Consider the following 13368-nt stretch of genomic DNA (forward strand, 5'->3'; position numbering starts at 1 on the left):
CCCGCCATACCTCTATTGAGTCAGGGAGGTATGTTTTCTCCCCCTGACTCAGCCGCCTCGCAGCCGTCTATCATCCCACCGGATGCCATCTCCTCTCTGTCTTGTGCCATCACCAGCGCCTGCGCTCTGCAATTATTTCTCGGGCATGCGCTGTGTGTGCTGCCCTGGAACTTACATCAAGTGATGTAAGTAGATGGCGCCTGCGCATAGCGGAGGCCCCAGATCCCGCCCCGCAGTGTGTTATGAAGTATTCACACTGCAGGGCTGGGAATCTGGCGCCTGCACAGTTGAGCGGGTCACCGTGTTCCATTCAAGTTAGTGTCGAAGTCTCACAAGATTTGTGAAGTCTCGTGAGACTTCAGCAGTATCTTCAATGGAGCACGGTGACCCGCTCCACTGCGCAGGCGCCAGATTCCCAGCCCCGCAGTGTGAATACATCATAACACACTGTGGGGCGGGATCTGGGGCCTCCGTTACACGAAGGCGCCGGTGACGTCATGACAGAGAGAAGGCGGCGCCCATAGGACACAGGGGGATAATTGACGTCTCGGAGGCGGTTGACACCGGGGGAGAAGACATACCTCCAGGACTCAATAGAGGTATGGCACGAAATTTATAAAAGATATTATTTCAGCGTTTCTAGGGATGCTAAACATAAGGGCCACGTTCACAGAATGCAGCCTTAGTGCTGCTGAAGGTGGCTCTTTTACTTAAAAACGCCCAGGGGGATGACAGGTTCCCTTTAAAGAGATTTTCACAAAACAAAGCCACTTTTTCAGAAGCCCCACTAGTTTATGGATTGTTCCTGGTATTACAGCTCAGATGTATTAAAAGTAAAAAGGGCTGCTTTTCAATACCATACCCAACCAGTAGATAGAGAGCAGGTATGTTCGTAACGCCTTATGGACTAACCTATGCTTGAAAATTTCAGTTTAGTCCTCGAAATTGCTGTCTTCATCATGGGTAAATGTTATAATAATCTAGGCTAAATTGTGTGGCAAAATTGCTTTTGTAAGAAATAACTCTATCCTTTAGCTTTTCAGACGCTCTTTATCCCTCAAAGTGGACTCCGCTCATGTGATTATGTTTTTCACGTTCATAACTAATACTTCTCTGATACACGCTTTTCATGGATTTCTGATTTAAGTATCTTAGAAAATCCACTCTGCATTCACTGCACATAACAAGTAGAGACATTGACTGGAAACTTATTTTTGGAATCCCGTGCAGCATAATAACAGGATTCTATAGTATCGTCTGGAGACTTTTCAAATTTTTCTATTTTTTTTCTAACTACATGAAATAACCAAGCATTTTTAGTGATTTGTCATTTTTATAAATGGTTTGGCAACTTTATATACAAGTGCAATGTAGCGATGGGGCAGGGTGAAGGACAAAGCAAAGACACAGTACATTCTTCATTGTTTTAAAGAGGATATTTCACAATTGATTAGAAACCTCTGGGCAAAGCAGTTAGAGCCCATTTGCAATACCGCTTGATCCCGATTCTTGGCACATGAAAATATCAGTCATCTGGGGAACAACCAAATTCTTGTTTATTTGCTAATCACATCTTTTATGTGGCCTAAAATATCATTTTTGTCGGGAGCTCATCTCTTCATGAAAACAGGGGATGTGCTACAGACAATATGTAATCTATAGAAAAACCAAACCATCATATTGAGGGTTCGCTCACACATGGACGAGTGCTATCAGATTTTTTATTGAATAGAACTTGGAGCAATGTTAATCAATGGGGCAGTGCTGATGACGCCATTTTTTTCAGTAACAGAATCTGGTATGCTGCCAATTGTCTCTGAAATCGGATGCTATTCACCTATCCAAATCTACAGGTGTGTGAAAAACATTGGATGTGATCCGAGTGCAGTCTGAGTTCCACATACAAAATGGAGAAAATTGAGAAATTATGGAGAATCACTCCGGTCCCGAGAGCCGGCGGCAGTGCCAGGAATTGATGCGCGAGACTCACGCGAGTTTCTCGCATTGCACACGCAAGTGTGACAGTGGCCGAAAGCTTGCATTGGTCCATTTAAAATGGCTTTTAAACTATTGATGAGCAACTTTTTATATCATTAACTATCAATCTATGTGGATCTGTCACTTGTTAAAAACAATTAGTTAAACTGAGCTCTGCTGAGCTCCGCTGATTCTGCCTCTCGTTTCCTTTTTATGCTGCATTTTTACATTCCTGAGATATTCACATTTATTTCTTTTGAAGCGCAGTGTGTGAAAACTCTGGTTGCAGACCAACTGGGTATTTCTTTAGTCTTTTCTAGGGCCGTGTTCATTAACCCCTCCCTTACAGACACTGTCAGAGTACCGTCACACAGTGCCATTTTCATCGCTACGACGGCACGATTCGTGACGTTGCAGCGTCGTATGATTATCGCTCCAGCGTCGTAGACTGCGGTCACACGTTGCAATACACGGCGCTGGAGCGATAATTTCATGACGTATTTGCGATGTAGAAGCCGTTGGTTACTGTGCGCACATCGTATACAACCTGTGTCACACGATGCAATCATGCCGCCACAGCGGGACACTAGACGACGAAAGAAAGTTTCAAACGATCTGCTACGACGTACGATTCTCAGCGGGGATCCGGATCGCAGTAGCGTGTCAGACACAACGATATCATAACGATATCGCTAGAACGTCACGAATCGTGCCGTCGTAGCGATGAAAATGGCACTGTGTGACGGTACCCTTAATCATAATTCAGTTGTGTCTGAGACAGGTAGACACCTGCCGAGCTTTGATTGGTGAAAACGCTCGCCCCCCAGAGAAGACTCTAAACAAGCGCACAGTTGATCAGGAAGCAGAGATTTCACATACTGAACTCCAAAGCAACAAATGTGATTATCTCTGAATTAGAGTGACAATGCAAAAATCAAAAGATAGGCAGAATCGGAGGAACTTGGGGATATTAACTCAATTTTTTTAGTAAGTTACAGTTTCTCTTTAAAGATTATGGACACATTTTGCCATGGAAAATTGTATGCTAGTTGTTACCTTTTTAGTTAATAAAATTTCAAGTTTCAGTTTGCAATCGTCACTCCTTCATTTGCTTTCAGACTCCCGACAAGCAATTTGCAGCCTGATCTGAGATTCTGAGTTTTGTCTTGTGGGAGTATTTCTCCCTGTTTTGGCCTTCTTGTTTTTTTTATGTCTGAATGACCTTCATTGTAATTTAAAAGTGCTAAAAATGTTTCTCTTTATATCAAAGAATTATATTAAGAATTTCAAGGCTATTTTACATTTTTTGTATTATTTTCCAGTAGGTTTGGATCAAACAGCAATATACAGTTGTGAAGCACACAACAAGAAAGGTCTGACTGCATCCAATAATGTGAACGTTAATATTAAAGGTATGCTTAAGAGATATATGAAGAATTATGTCCTGAGTTTTGTCTGTGTTTGAGATTTCTAAAAACATGTCATGGAGATACCACGACAGAGAGTGGTCTCCTCTATTTCAGGGGCCAGAATATTGCGGTGTCTGGCTACATGCATGCCTGCAGTGGTTGGATCTGCTTTGCCTTCCAATTAGCTGTACTGATCTCCCTTGTTCGTTGGTCACAAGGGTTAAACACTCCTGCTTGTCTCCTAAAAGTTTCCATCCTGAGGTATCCCAGCTGTTCTGATTTTCTCCACTCCCCTTTGGTAGAATTACTCACTTCTTAGCCTGGGAAGTTGCCAGTGATAGCTTGTTATATCTTGGAATTGGTTTGGAGCTGTGAGACGTGGCAAAAGAAGTCATTTAGGAGTCGTCTCCGAAGATTGCTTTTAGGATGGTGTCTTCCTTCTCATCTCCCTTTTGGTTTGCCTTTTGCTCTCTCCCTTCCTCTCCCGTTATATACCATTCCTTAGTGTCTGTCTCCCTTTGTGCCTATATTGTAGAGCAGGACTAGTGTTCCTGCTGCCCCATACACTAGCCAGGGCTATGCTTAGGGCAAGACAGGGATAGGAATGCAATTGCCACATTGGGTTAAAGAACCTATCTAGGTTGCTCAGGGCAAGTTTTAGGGGTTGTCCCTCTATTCTTTCCCTAGTGGCAGTACTCCCCTTCCATCCATCCATCTCGCAGTGAGCTCTTTGGCTAATGACAGTAAAACGTATGGCACCATCATTTTAGTAAGAACCATGCTGAGTAGCCCACTGAGGACGCCCGTGGACATATCCCTGACTACTACGGGTAATACTTTCTACCTATGCAGCTATATTATAGCATGTCCCTTTACCTATATGCTGGGTGTTATATATTATAGGCTGGATAGCAATTGTGCAATATATGTATGTATTTATACTTACCCGGTCCTTTGATATATTGTATGTCCCTATGGGCGTCTGTTTCAGGCATGTGCTAGTGGGTGTACCCCTTCCTCTTCCTTTTTGTCATCTTTACCTGTTTTTTCAATAAATTTACTATGGATTATTTAAAATCATACTTGGGAGTTTATGGTCGTGGTTTCTTTCGTGTTATGCATCCATCCATCTCGCAGTGAGCTCTTTGGCTAATGACTAGTGTTGAGCGATACTTTCCGATATCGGAAAGTATCGGTATCGGAAAGTATCGGCCGATACCGTCACAGTATCGGAATCCAATCCGATACCGATACCCGATCCCAATGCAAGTCAATGGGACGAAAATATCGGAATTAAAATAAACCCTTTATACACTTGTAGGTTCATTCTACATGAAGGAAAACAACTAAGAATATTGTAGGATGTATTGGGGGACGTGGCGGAGATATTAAAGGGACAGAGGTTTAGCCCAATGTAATAGAATAGCAGGATTTTTTATTTTTTTTTATGAAGTTCGGCGTTAGAAAGAATTTGACTATGTTTTTTTTTTTTTTTTAATGTCAGATATTGATGTTTCACTACTTCCACGCCCTTCACCTTCTTTTTTTCTTCTCCCACGCTTTCTTCTTAATTATCCTCATCATCAGCTTCTTTGACATCAACTTCTTCACCTTATTCATCTTCTTCTTCATCTTCTACCTATTATTTTTTGGGTTACATTGTTCATATTCTTTTTATTTTACTATTATCTTCATCATATTCAACTTCTTCATCATATTCTTATTTGTGACAGGCATTCCCGTAGTTGTTATCTATAAAAGTTTGAAGATTACACCTTCCGTTCTGCCTGTCACAAAACAGTTACATTTGTCCGCGTTCAGTTTGGCCTGCAGCATCAGGCTTTATCCAGGGGCACCACGAGGAGGAACGGACTCACCCCCATACACTGCTTAGTCTTCTTCTGCTTATAATTTAGATAATATTTTTTGCTCTGATATTTAGTGTTATGCTTAATGTTCTTCTGCTCTTTGTTCTGCAGCCTCTTGTTCTTCTGCTTCTCGGTCTTCCAGGTCGTCGTCGTCTCCAGGGTCGTCGTCTCCGGGGTCGTCGTCATCGGGGTGGTCTTCAGGGTCGTCGTCTCCGGGGTCGTCGTCATCGGGGTGGTCTTCGGGGTCATCGTCTCCAGGGTCGTCGTCATCACGGTGGTTGTCGTCTCTGGTGTCGTCGTCATCTTAGGGGTGGTCTTCTGGGTCATCGTGTTTAGTCTCTTGAACTTGGAAATGTAGCAGAAGGTACAAGAAGGCTGAGAAAATGCCGAGAACCAGCTGATGGAACTGGAACTCGGATGGCTACCCGAAGGTCCAAGAGCCAATGGAACTACCGAGGACCAGCTGACGTTACTGGAACCCGGTTACTAAGCAGGAGGTACCTGTGCTGAAAGCACTACCAAGGACCACCTGACGTTGGTGGAACTCGGATACCCAGAGGGAGGCACCTAAGCCAAAGGCTCTGCCCGGAATCAGCTGACGGTACTGGAACCAGGATGGGGAGCAGAAGGTACAAGAGCAAAAGACACTGCCGAGAACCAGCTGACGGTGCTGGAACCCGGATGGGTAGCCGAAGGTCCAAGAGCCAATGGAACTACCGAGGACCAGCTGACGTTACTGGAACCCGGTTACTAAGCAGGAGGTACCCGTGCCTGAAAGCACTACCAAGGACCACCTGACGTTGGTGGAACTCGGATACCAAAGGGAGGCACCTAAGCCAAAGGCTCTGCCCGGAACCAGCTGACGGTACTGGAACCAGGATGGGGAGCAGAAGGTACAAGAGCAAGTGTCTGCGTGGCTTTTGCAGGACACGATGCCGGCTGCACAGCAGGGGAACAGCTGGCGGTGCTGGACCCCACTGACACATTGGCGAGGTGTTTTTCTCTGTGCAGCTAGCACATCTGGGCCCCAACTGGCGGTTTGTTAGAGCCCAGGGTCAGCAGGAGGAGGAGCAGGAGGAGGAGGAGCAGGGGGAGGGGAGTGTAGGCCGAAGCCTGCACTGGCGGCAGCTTTGGGTCTGTTGTGTCTGCGTGGCTTTTGCAGGACACGTTGCCGGCTACACAGCAGGGGAACAGCTGGCGGTGCTGGACCCCACTGACACATTGGCGAGGTGTTTGGCTCTGTGCAGCCAGCACTTCCGGACAGCAACTAGCGTTGTTGGAGCCCGGGCTCTGCAGGTGGAGCAGAGTGTAGGCCGAAGCCTAATTGAACCGATTTCAAAAGTCACCTTTAACCCCCCCTCAGGGGTTACAAAGTAGAAGAGCCACAGCTTATGCAGCAGCAGTGCTGCGCAAGTCAAAGGTTGCTCTTGTAATTTTTCTCCTTGCACACGCTGAATGGAACACGTATAACATTCAGCCCTTTATACAGTCAAACTGTGTAATGGAGGCGCGAGTTCCCTTTGTAATGAGACGCAGCACAGGTGTCAAGAATCCCACCTTGGTGCTGGGTGCAGCCTCCCGAGCGTTGTTATTTGCTGTACAGGAGTCTGCGCTGTCGTGTTATCCCCTGGCCTAGCGCCGTTAGCGCTGCCCATCTTCTGGCATCATGTAATGTCGGCCGGTGCGGTTCGCGATGACCATGAATCCCAGCCCCGCAGTGTCTTAACATTGTTAAAACACTGCGGGGCTGGGATTCAGGGCCTGGCGCAGCACATATGTTGGCCTCTCACACTCGGGTCCTTACACCCGCTTCAGACTGTGCGGCGTCATCTGATCCCTTATCGCATGCCACGGCCATGAAGCCGCACAGTCCGAAGAAGGCGGAAGGAGAGGAGGGACAGGCGAACTGATGCACTGATCCTGCCCATGAATCACACCCTCGCAGTCCCAATAAATAAGACACCGAGGGGCGTTGTGTGGGTCAGGGCGGCCGCAGAGGCGCAGCCAGCCAAACAATGATGCCAGAAGACGGGCAGCGCTACCAAGGGGGTTGCAGCGTGTCATTACAAAGGAAAGTCACACCACCGGGACGGTTAAATGGTCACACAGAGGACACATTTCAGACGTGTTTTCAGTTCCACATGTGCGAGGAGAATACGTTTCTGAGCCACCTTGCACACATGCAGCATTACCGCTGTACAAGGTGGCTGGATAACGTAAAAACGCCTGGGGGAGGGGGGACAGGTTCCCTTCAATTTCAGTTCTTGTGTCTGCGTGGCTTTTGCAGGACACGTTGCCGGCTGCACAGCAGGGGAACAGCTGGCGGTGCTGGACCCCACTGACACATTGGCTGGTGTTTTTCTCTGTGCAGCTAGCACATCTGGGCCCCAACTGGCGGTGTGTTAGAGCCCAGGGACAGCAGGAGGAGGAGCAGGAGGAGGAGGAGCAGGGGGAGGGGAGTGTAGGCCGAAGCCTGCACTGGCGGCAGCTTTGGGTCTGTTGTGTCTGCGTGGCTTTTGCAGGACACGTTGCCGGCTACACAGCAGGGGAACAGCTGGCGGTGCTGGACCCCACTGACACATTGGCGAGGTGTTTGGCTCTGTGCAGCCAGCACTTCCGGACAGCAACTAGCGTTGTTGGAGCCCGGGCTCTGCAGGTGGAGCAGAGTGTAGGCCGAAGCCTAATTGAACCGATTTCAAAAGTCACCTTTAACCCCCCCTCAGGGGTTACAAAGTAGAAGAGCCACAGCTTATGCAGCAGCAGTGCTGCGCAAGTCAAAGGTTGCTCTTGTAATTTTTCTCCTTGCACACGCTGAATGGAACACGTATAACATTCAGCCCTTTATACAGTCAAACTGTGTAATGGAGGCGCGAGTTCCCTTTGTAATGAGACGCAGCACAGGTGTCAAGAATCCCACCTTGGTGCTGGGTGCAGCCTCCCGAGCGTTGTTATTTGCTGTACAGGAGTCTGCGCTGTCGTGTTATCCCCTGGCCTAGCGCCGTTAGCGCTGCCCATCTTCTGGCATCATGTAATGTCGGCCGGTGCGGTTCGCGATGACCATGAATCCCAGCCCCGCAGTGTCTTAACATTGTTAAAACACTGCGGGGCTGGGATTCAGGGCCTGGCGCAGCACATATGTTGGCCTCTCACACTCGGGTCCTTACACCCGCTTCAGACTGTGCGGCGTCATCTGATCCCTTATCGCATGCCACGGCCATGAAGCCGCACAGTCCGAAGAAGGCGGAAGGAGAGGAGGGACAGGCGAACTGATGCACTGATCCTGCCCATGAATCACACCCTCGCAGTCCCAATAAATAAGACACCGAGGGGCGTTGTGTGGGTCAGGGCGGCCGCAGAGGCGCAGCCAGCCAAACAATGATGCCAGAAGACGGGCAGCGCTACCAAGGGGGTTGCAGCGTGTCATTACAAAGGAAAGTCACACCACCGGGACGGTTAAATGGTCACACAGAGGACACATTTCAGACGTGTTTTAAGTTCCACATGTGCGAGGAGAATACGTTTCTGAGCCACCTTGCACACATGCAGCATTACCGCTGTACAAGGTGGCTGGATAACGTAAAAACGCCTGGGGGAGGGGGGACAGGTTCCCTTCAATTTCAGTTCTTGTGTCTGCGTGGCTTTTGCAGGACACGTTGCCGGCTGCACAGCAGGGGAACAGCTGGCGGTGCTGGACCCCACTGACACATTGGCTGGTGTTTTTCTCTGTGCAGCTAGCACATCTGGGCCCCAACTGGTGGTGTGTTAGAGCCCAGGGACAGCAGGAGGAGGAGCAGGAGGAGGAGGAGCAGGGGGAGGGGAGTGTAGGCCGAAGCCTGCACTGGCGGCAGCTTTGGGTCTGTTGTGTCTGCGTGGCTTTTGCAGGACACGTTGCCGGCTACACAGCAGGGGAACAGCTGGCGGTGCTGGACCCCACTGACACATTGGCGAGGTGTTTGGCTCTGTGCAGCCAGCACTTCCGGACAGCAACTAGCGTTGTTGGAGCCCGGGCTCTGCAGGTGGAGCAGAGTGTAGGCCGAAGCCTAATTGAACCGATTTCAAAAGTCACCTTTAACCCCCCCTCAGGGGTTACAAAGTAGAAGAGCCACAGCTTATGCAGCAGCAGTGCTGCGCAAGTCAAAGGTTGCTCTTGTAATTTTTCTCCTTGCACACGCTGAATGGAACACGTATAACATTCAGCCCTTTATACAGTCAAACTGTGTAATGGAGGCGCGAGTTCCCTTTGTAATGAGACGCAGCACAGGTGTCAAGAATCCCACCTTGGTGCTGGGTGCAGCCTCCCGAGCGTTGTTATTTGCTGTACAGGAGTCTGCGCTGTCGTGTTATCCCCTGGCCTAGCGCCGTTAGCGCTGCCCATCTTCTGGCATCATGTAATGTCGGCCGGTGCGGTTCGCGATGACCATGAATCCCAGCCCCGCAGTGTCTTAACATTGTTAAAACACTGCGGGGCTGGGATTCAGGGCCTGGCGCAGCACATATGTTGGCCTCTCACACTCGGGTCCTTACACCCGCTTCAGACTGTGCGGCGTCATCTGATCCCTTATCGCATGCCACGGCCATGAAGCCGCACAGTCCGAAGAAGGCGGAAGGAGAGGAGGGACAGGCGAACTGATGCACTGATCCTGCCCATCAATCACACCCTCGCAGTCCCAATAAATAAGACACCGAGGGGCGTTGTGCGGGTCAGGGCGGCCGCAGAGGCGCAGCCAGCCAAACAATGATGCCAGAAGACGGGCAGCACTACCAAGGGGGTTGCAGCGTGTCATTACAAAGGAAAGTCACACCACCGGGACGGTTAAATGGTCACACAGAGGACACATTTCAGACGTGTTTTAAGTTCCACATGTGCGAGGAGAATACGTTTCTGAGCCACCTTGCACACATGCAGCATTACCGCTGTACAAGGTGGCTGGATAACGTAAAAACGCCTGGGGGAGGGGGGACAGGTTCCCTTCAATTTCAGTTCTTGTGTCTGCGTGGCTTTTGCAGGACACGTTGCCGGCTGCACAGCAGGGGAACAGCTGGCGGTGCTGGACCCCACTGACACATTGGCTGGTGTTTTTCTCTGTGCAGCTAGCACATCTGGGCCCCAACTGGCGGTGTGTTAGAGCCCAGGGACAGCAGGAGGAGGAGCAGGAGGAGGAGGAGCAGGGGGAGGGGAGTGTAGGCCGAAGCCTGCACTGGCGGCAGCTTTGGGTCTGTTGTGTCTGCGTGGCTTTTGCAGGACACGTTGCCGGCTACACAGCAGGGGAACAGCTGGCGGTGCTGGACCCCACTGACACATTGGCGAGGTGTTTGGCTCTGTGCAGCCAGCACTTCCGGACAGCAACTAGCGTTGTTGGAGCCCGGGCTCTGCAGGTGGAGCAGAGTGTAGGCCGAAGCCTAATTGAACCGATTTCAAAAGTCACCTTTAACCCCCCCTCAGGGGTTACAAAGTAGAAGAGCCACAGCTTATGCAGCAGCAGTGCTGCGCAAGTCAAAGGTTGCTCTTGTAATTTTTCTCCTTGCACACGCTGAATGGAACACGTATAACATTCAGCCCTTTATACAGTCAAACTGTGTAATGGAGGCGCGAGTTCCCTTTGTAATGAGACGCAGCACAGGTGTCAAGAATCCCACCTTGGTGCTGGGTGCAGCCTCCCGAGCGTTGTTATTTGCTGTACAGGAGTCTGCGCTGTCGTGTTATCCCCTGGCCTAGCGCCGTTAGCGCTGCCCATCTTCTGGCATCATGTAATGTCGGCCGGTGCGGTTCGCGATGACCATGAATCCCAGCCCCGCAGTGTCTTAACATTGTTAAAACACTGCGGGGCTGGGATTCAGGGCCTGGCGCAGCACATATGTTGGCCTCTCACACTCGGGTCCTTACACCCGCTTCAGACTGTGCGGCGTCATCTGATCCCTTATCGCATGCCACGGCCATGAAGCCGCACAGTCCGAAGAAGGCGGAAGGAGAGGAGGGACAGGCGAACTGATGCACTGATCCTGCCCATGAATCACACCCTCGCAGTCCCAATAAATAAGACACCGAGGGGCGTTGTGTGGGTCAGGGCGGCCGCAGAGGCGCAGCCAGCCAAACAATGATGCCAGAAGACGGGCAGCGCTACCAAGGGGGTTGCAGCGTGTCATTACAAAGGAAAGTCACACCACCGGGACGGTTAAATGGTCACACAGAGGACACATTTCAGACGTGTTTTAAGTTCCACATGTGCGAGGAGAATACGTTTCTGAGCCACCTTGCACACATGCAGCATTACCGCTGTACAAGGTGGCTGGATAACGTAAAAACGCCTGGGGGAGGGGGGACAGGTTCCCTTCAATTTCAGTTCTTGTGTCTGCGTGGCTTTTGCAGGACACGTTGCCGGCTGCACAGCAGGGGAACAGCTGGCGGTGCTGGACCCCACTGACACATTGGCTGGTGTTTTTCTCTGTGCAGCTAGCACATCTGGGCCCCAACTGGTGGTGTGTTAGAGCCCAGGGACAGCAGGAGGAGGAGCAGGAGGAGGAGGAGCAGGGGGAGGGGAGTGTAGGCCGAAGCCTGCACTGGCGGCAGCTTTGGGTCTGTTGTGTCTGCGTGGCTTTTGCAGGACACGTTGCCGGCTACACAGCAGGGGAACAGCTGGCGGTGCTGGACCCCACTGACACATTGGCGAGGTGTTTGGCTCTGTGCAGCCAGCACTTCCGGACAGCAACTAGCGTTGTTGGAGCCCGGGCTCTGCAGGTGGAGCAGAGTGTAGGCCGAAGCCTAATTGAACCGATTTCAAAAGTCACCTTTAACCCCCCCTCAGGGGTTACAAAGTAGAAGAGCCACAGCTTATGCAGCAGCAGTGCTGCGCAAGTCAAAGGTTGCTCTTGTAATTTTTCTCCTTGCACACGCTGAATGGAACACGTATAACATTCAGCCCTTTATACAGTCAAACTGTGTAATGGAGGCGCGAGTTCCCTTTGTAATGAGACGCAGCACAGGTGTCAAGAATCCCACCTTGGTGCTGGGTGCAGCCTCCCGAGCGTTGTTATTTGCTGTACAGGAGTCTGCGCTGTCGTGTTATCCCCTGGCCTAGCGCCGTTAGCGCTGCCCATCTTCTGGCATCATGTAATGTCGGCCGGTGCGGTTCGCGATGACCATGAATCCCAGCCCCGCAGTGTCTTAACATTGTTAAAACACTGCGGGGCTGGGATTCAGGGCCTGGCGCAGCACATATGTTGGCCTCTCACACTCGGGTCCTTACACCCGCTTCAGACTGTGCGGCGTCATCTGATCCCTTATCGCATGCCACGGCCATGAAGCCGCACAGTCCGAAGAAGGCGGAAGGAGAGGAGGGACAGGCGAACTGATGCACTGATCCTGCCCATGAATCACACCCTCGCAGTCCCAATAAATAAGACACCGAGGGGCGTTGTGTGGGTCAGGGCGGCCGCAGAGGCGCAGCCAGCCAAACAATGATGCCAGAAGACGGGCAGCGCTACCAAGGGGGTTGCAGCGTGTCATTACAAAGGAAAGTCACACCACCGGGACGGTTAAATGGTCACACAGAGGACACATTTCAGACGTGTTTTAAGTTCCACATGTGCGAGGAGAATACGTTTCTGAGCCACCTTGCACACATGCAGCATTACCGCTGTACAAGGTGGCTGGATAACGTAAAAACGCCTGGGGGAGGGGGGACAGGTTCCCTTCAATTTCAGTTCTTGTGTCTGCGTGGCTTTTGCAGGACACGTTGCCGGCTGCACAGCAGGGGAACAGCTGGCGGTGCTGGACCCCACTGACACATTGGCTGGTGTTTTTCTCTGTGCAGCTAGCACATCTGGGCCCCAACTGGCGGTGTGTTAGAGCCCAGGGACAGCAGGAGGAGGAGCAGGAGGAGGAGGAGCAGGGGGAGGGGAGTGTAGGCCGAAGCCTGCACTGGCGGCAGCTTTGGGTCTGTTGTGTCTGCGTGGCTTTTGCAGGACACGTTGCCGGCTACACAGCAGGGGAACAGCTGGCGGTGCTGGACCCCACTGACACATTGGCGAGGTGTTTGGCTCTGTGCAGCCAGCACTTCCGGACAGCAACTAGCGTTGTTGGAGCCCGGGCTCTGCAGGTGGAGCAGAGTGTAGGC

General features: G+C 50.8%; 1 protein-coding gene across 3 annotated transcripts in view; it reads left to right on the forward strand.

Annotated features, from left to right (window-relative positions):
- The window catches only part of MERTK (MER proto-oncogene, tyrosine kinase), a 215669-nt gene that overhangs the window by 57345 nt on the left and 144956 nt on the right, over positions 1-13368 (forward strand). For 2 of the 3 annotated variants that reach the window (XM_077283143.1, XM_077283145.1), the window contains exon 5: positions 3300-3389. In XM_077283143.1, coding sequence (XP_077139258.1) covers positions 3300-3389 — 90 coding nt within the window. The remainder of the gene's footprint in view (positions 1-3299; positions 3390-13368) is intronic. The other variant, XM_077283142.1, reaches the window with a different exon arrangement.

This window comes from Ranitomeya variabilis, chromosome 2, assembly GCF_051348905.1.
Source record: "Ranitomeya variabilis isolate aRanVar5 chromosome 2, aRanVar5.hap1, whole genome shotgun sequence".
NCBI lineage: Eukaryota > Metazoa > Chordata > Amphibia > Anura > Dendrobatidae > Ranitomeya > Ranitomeya variabilis.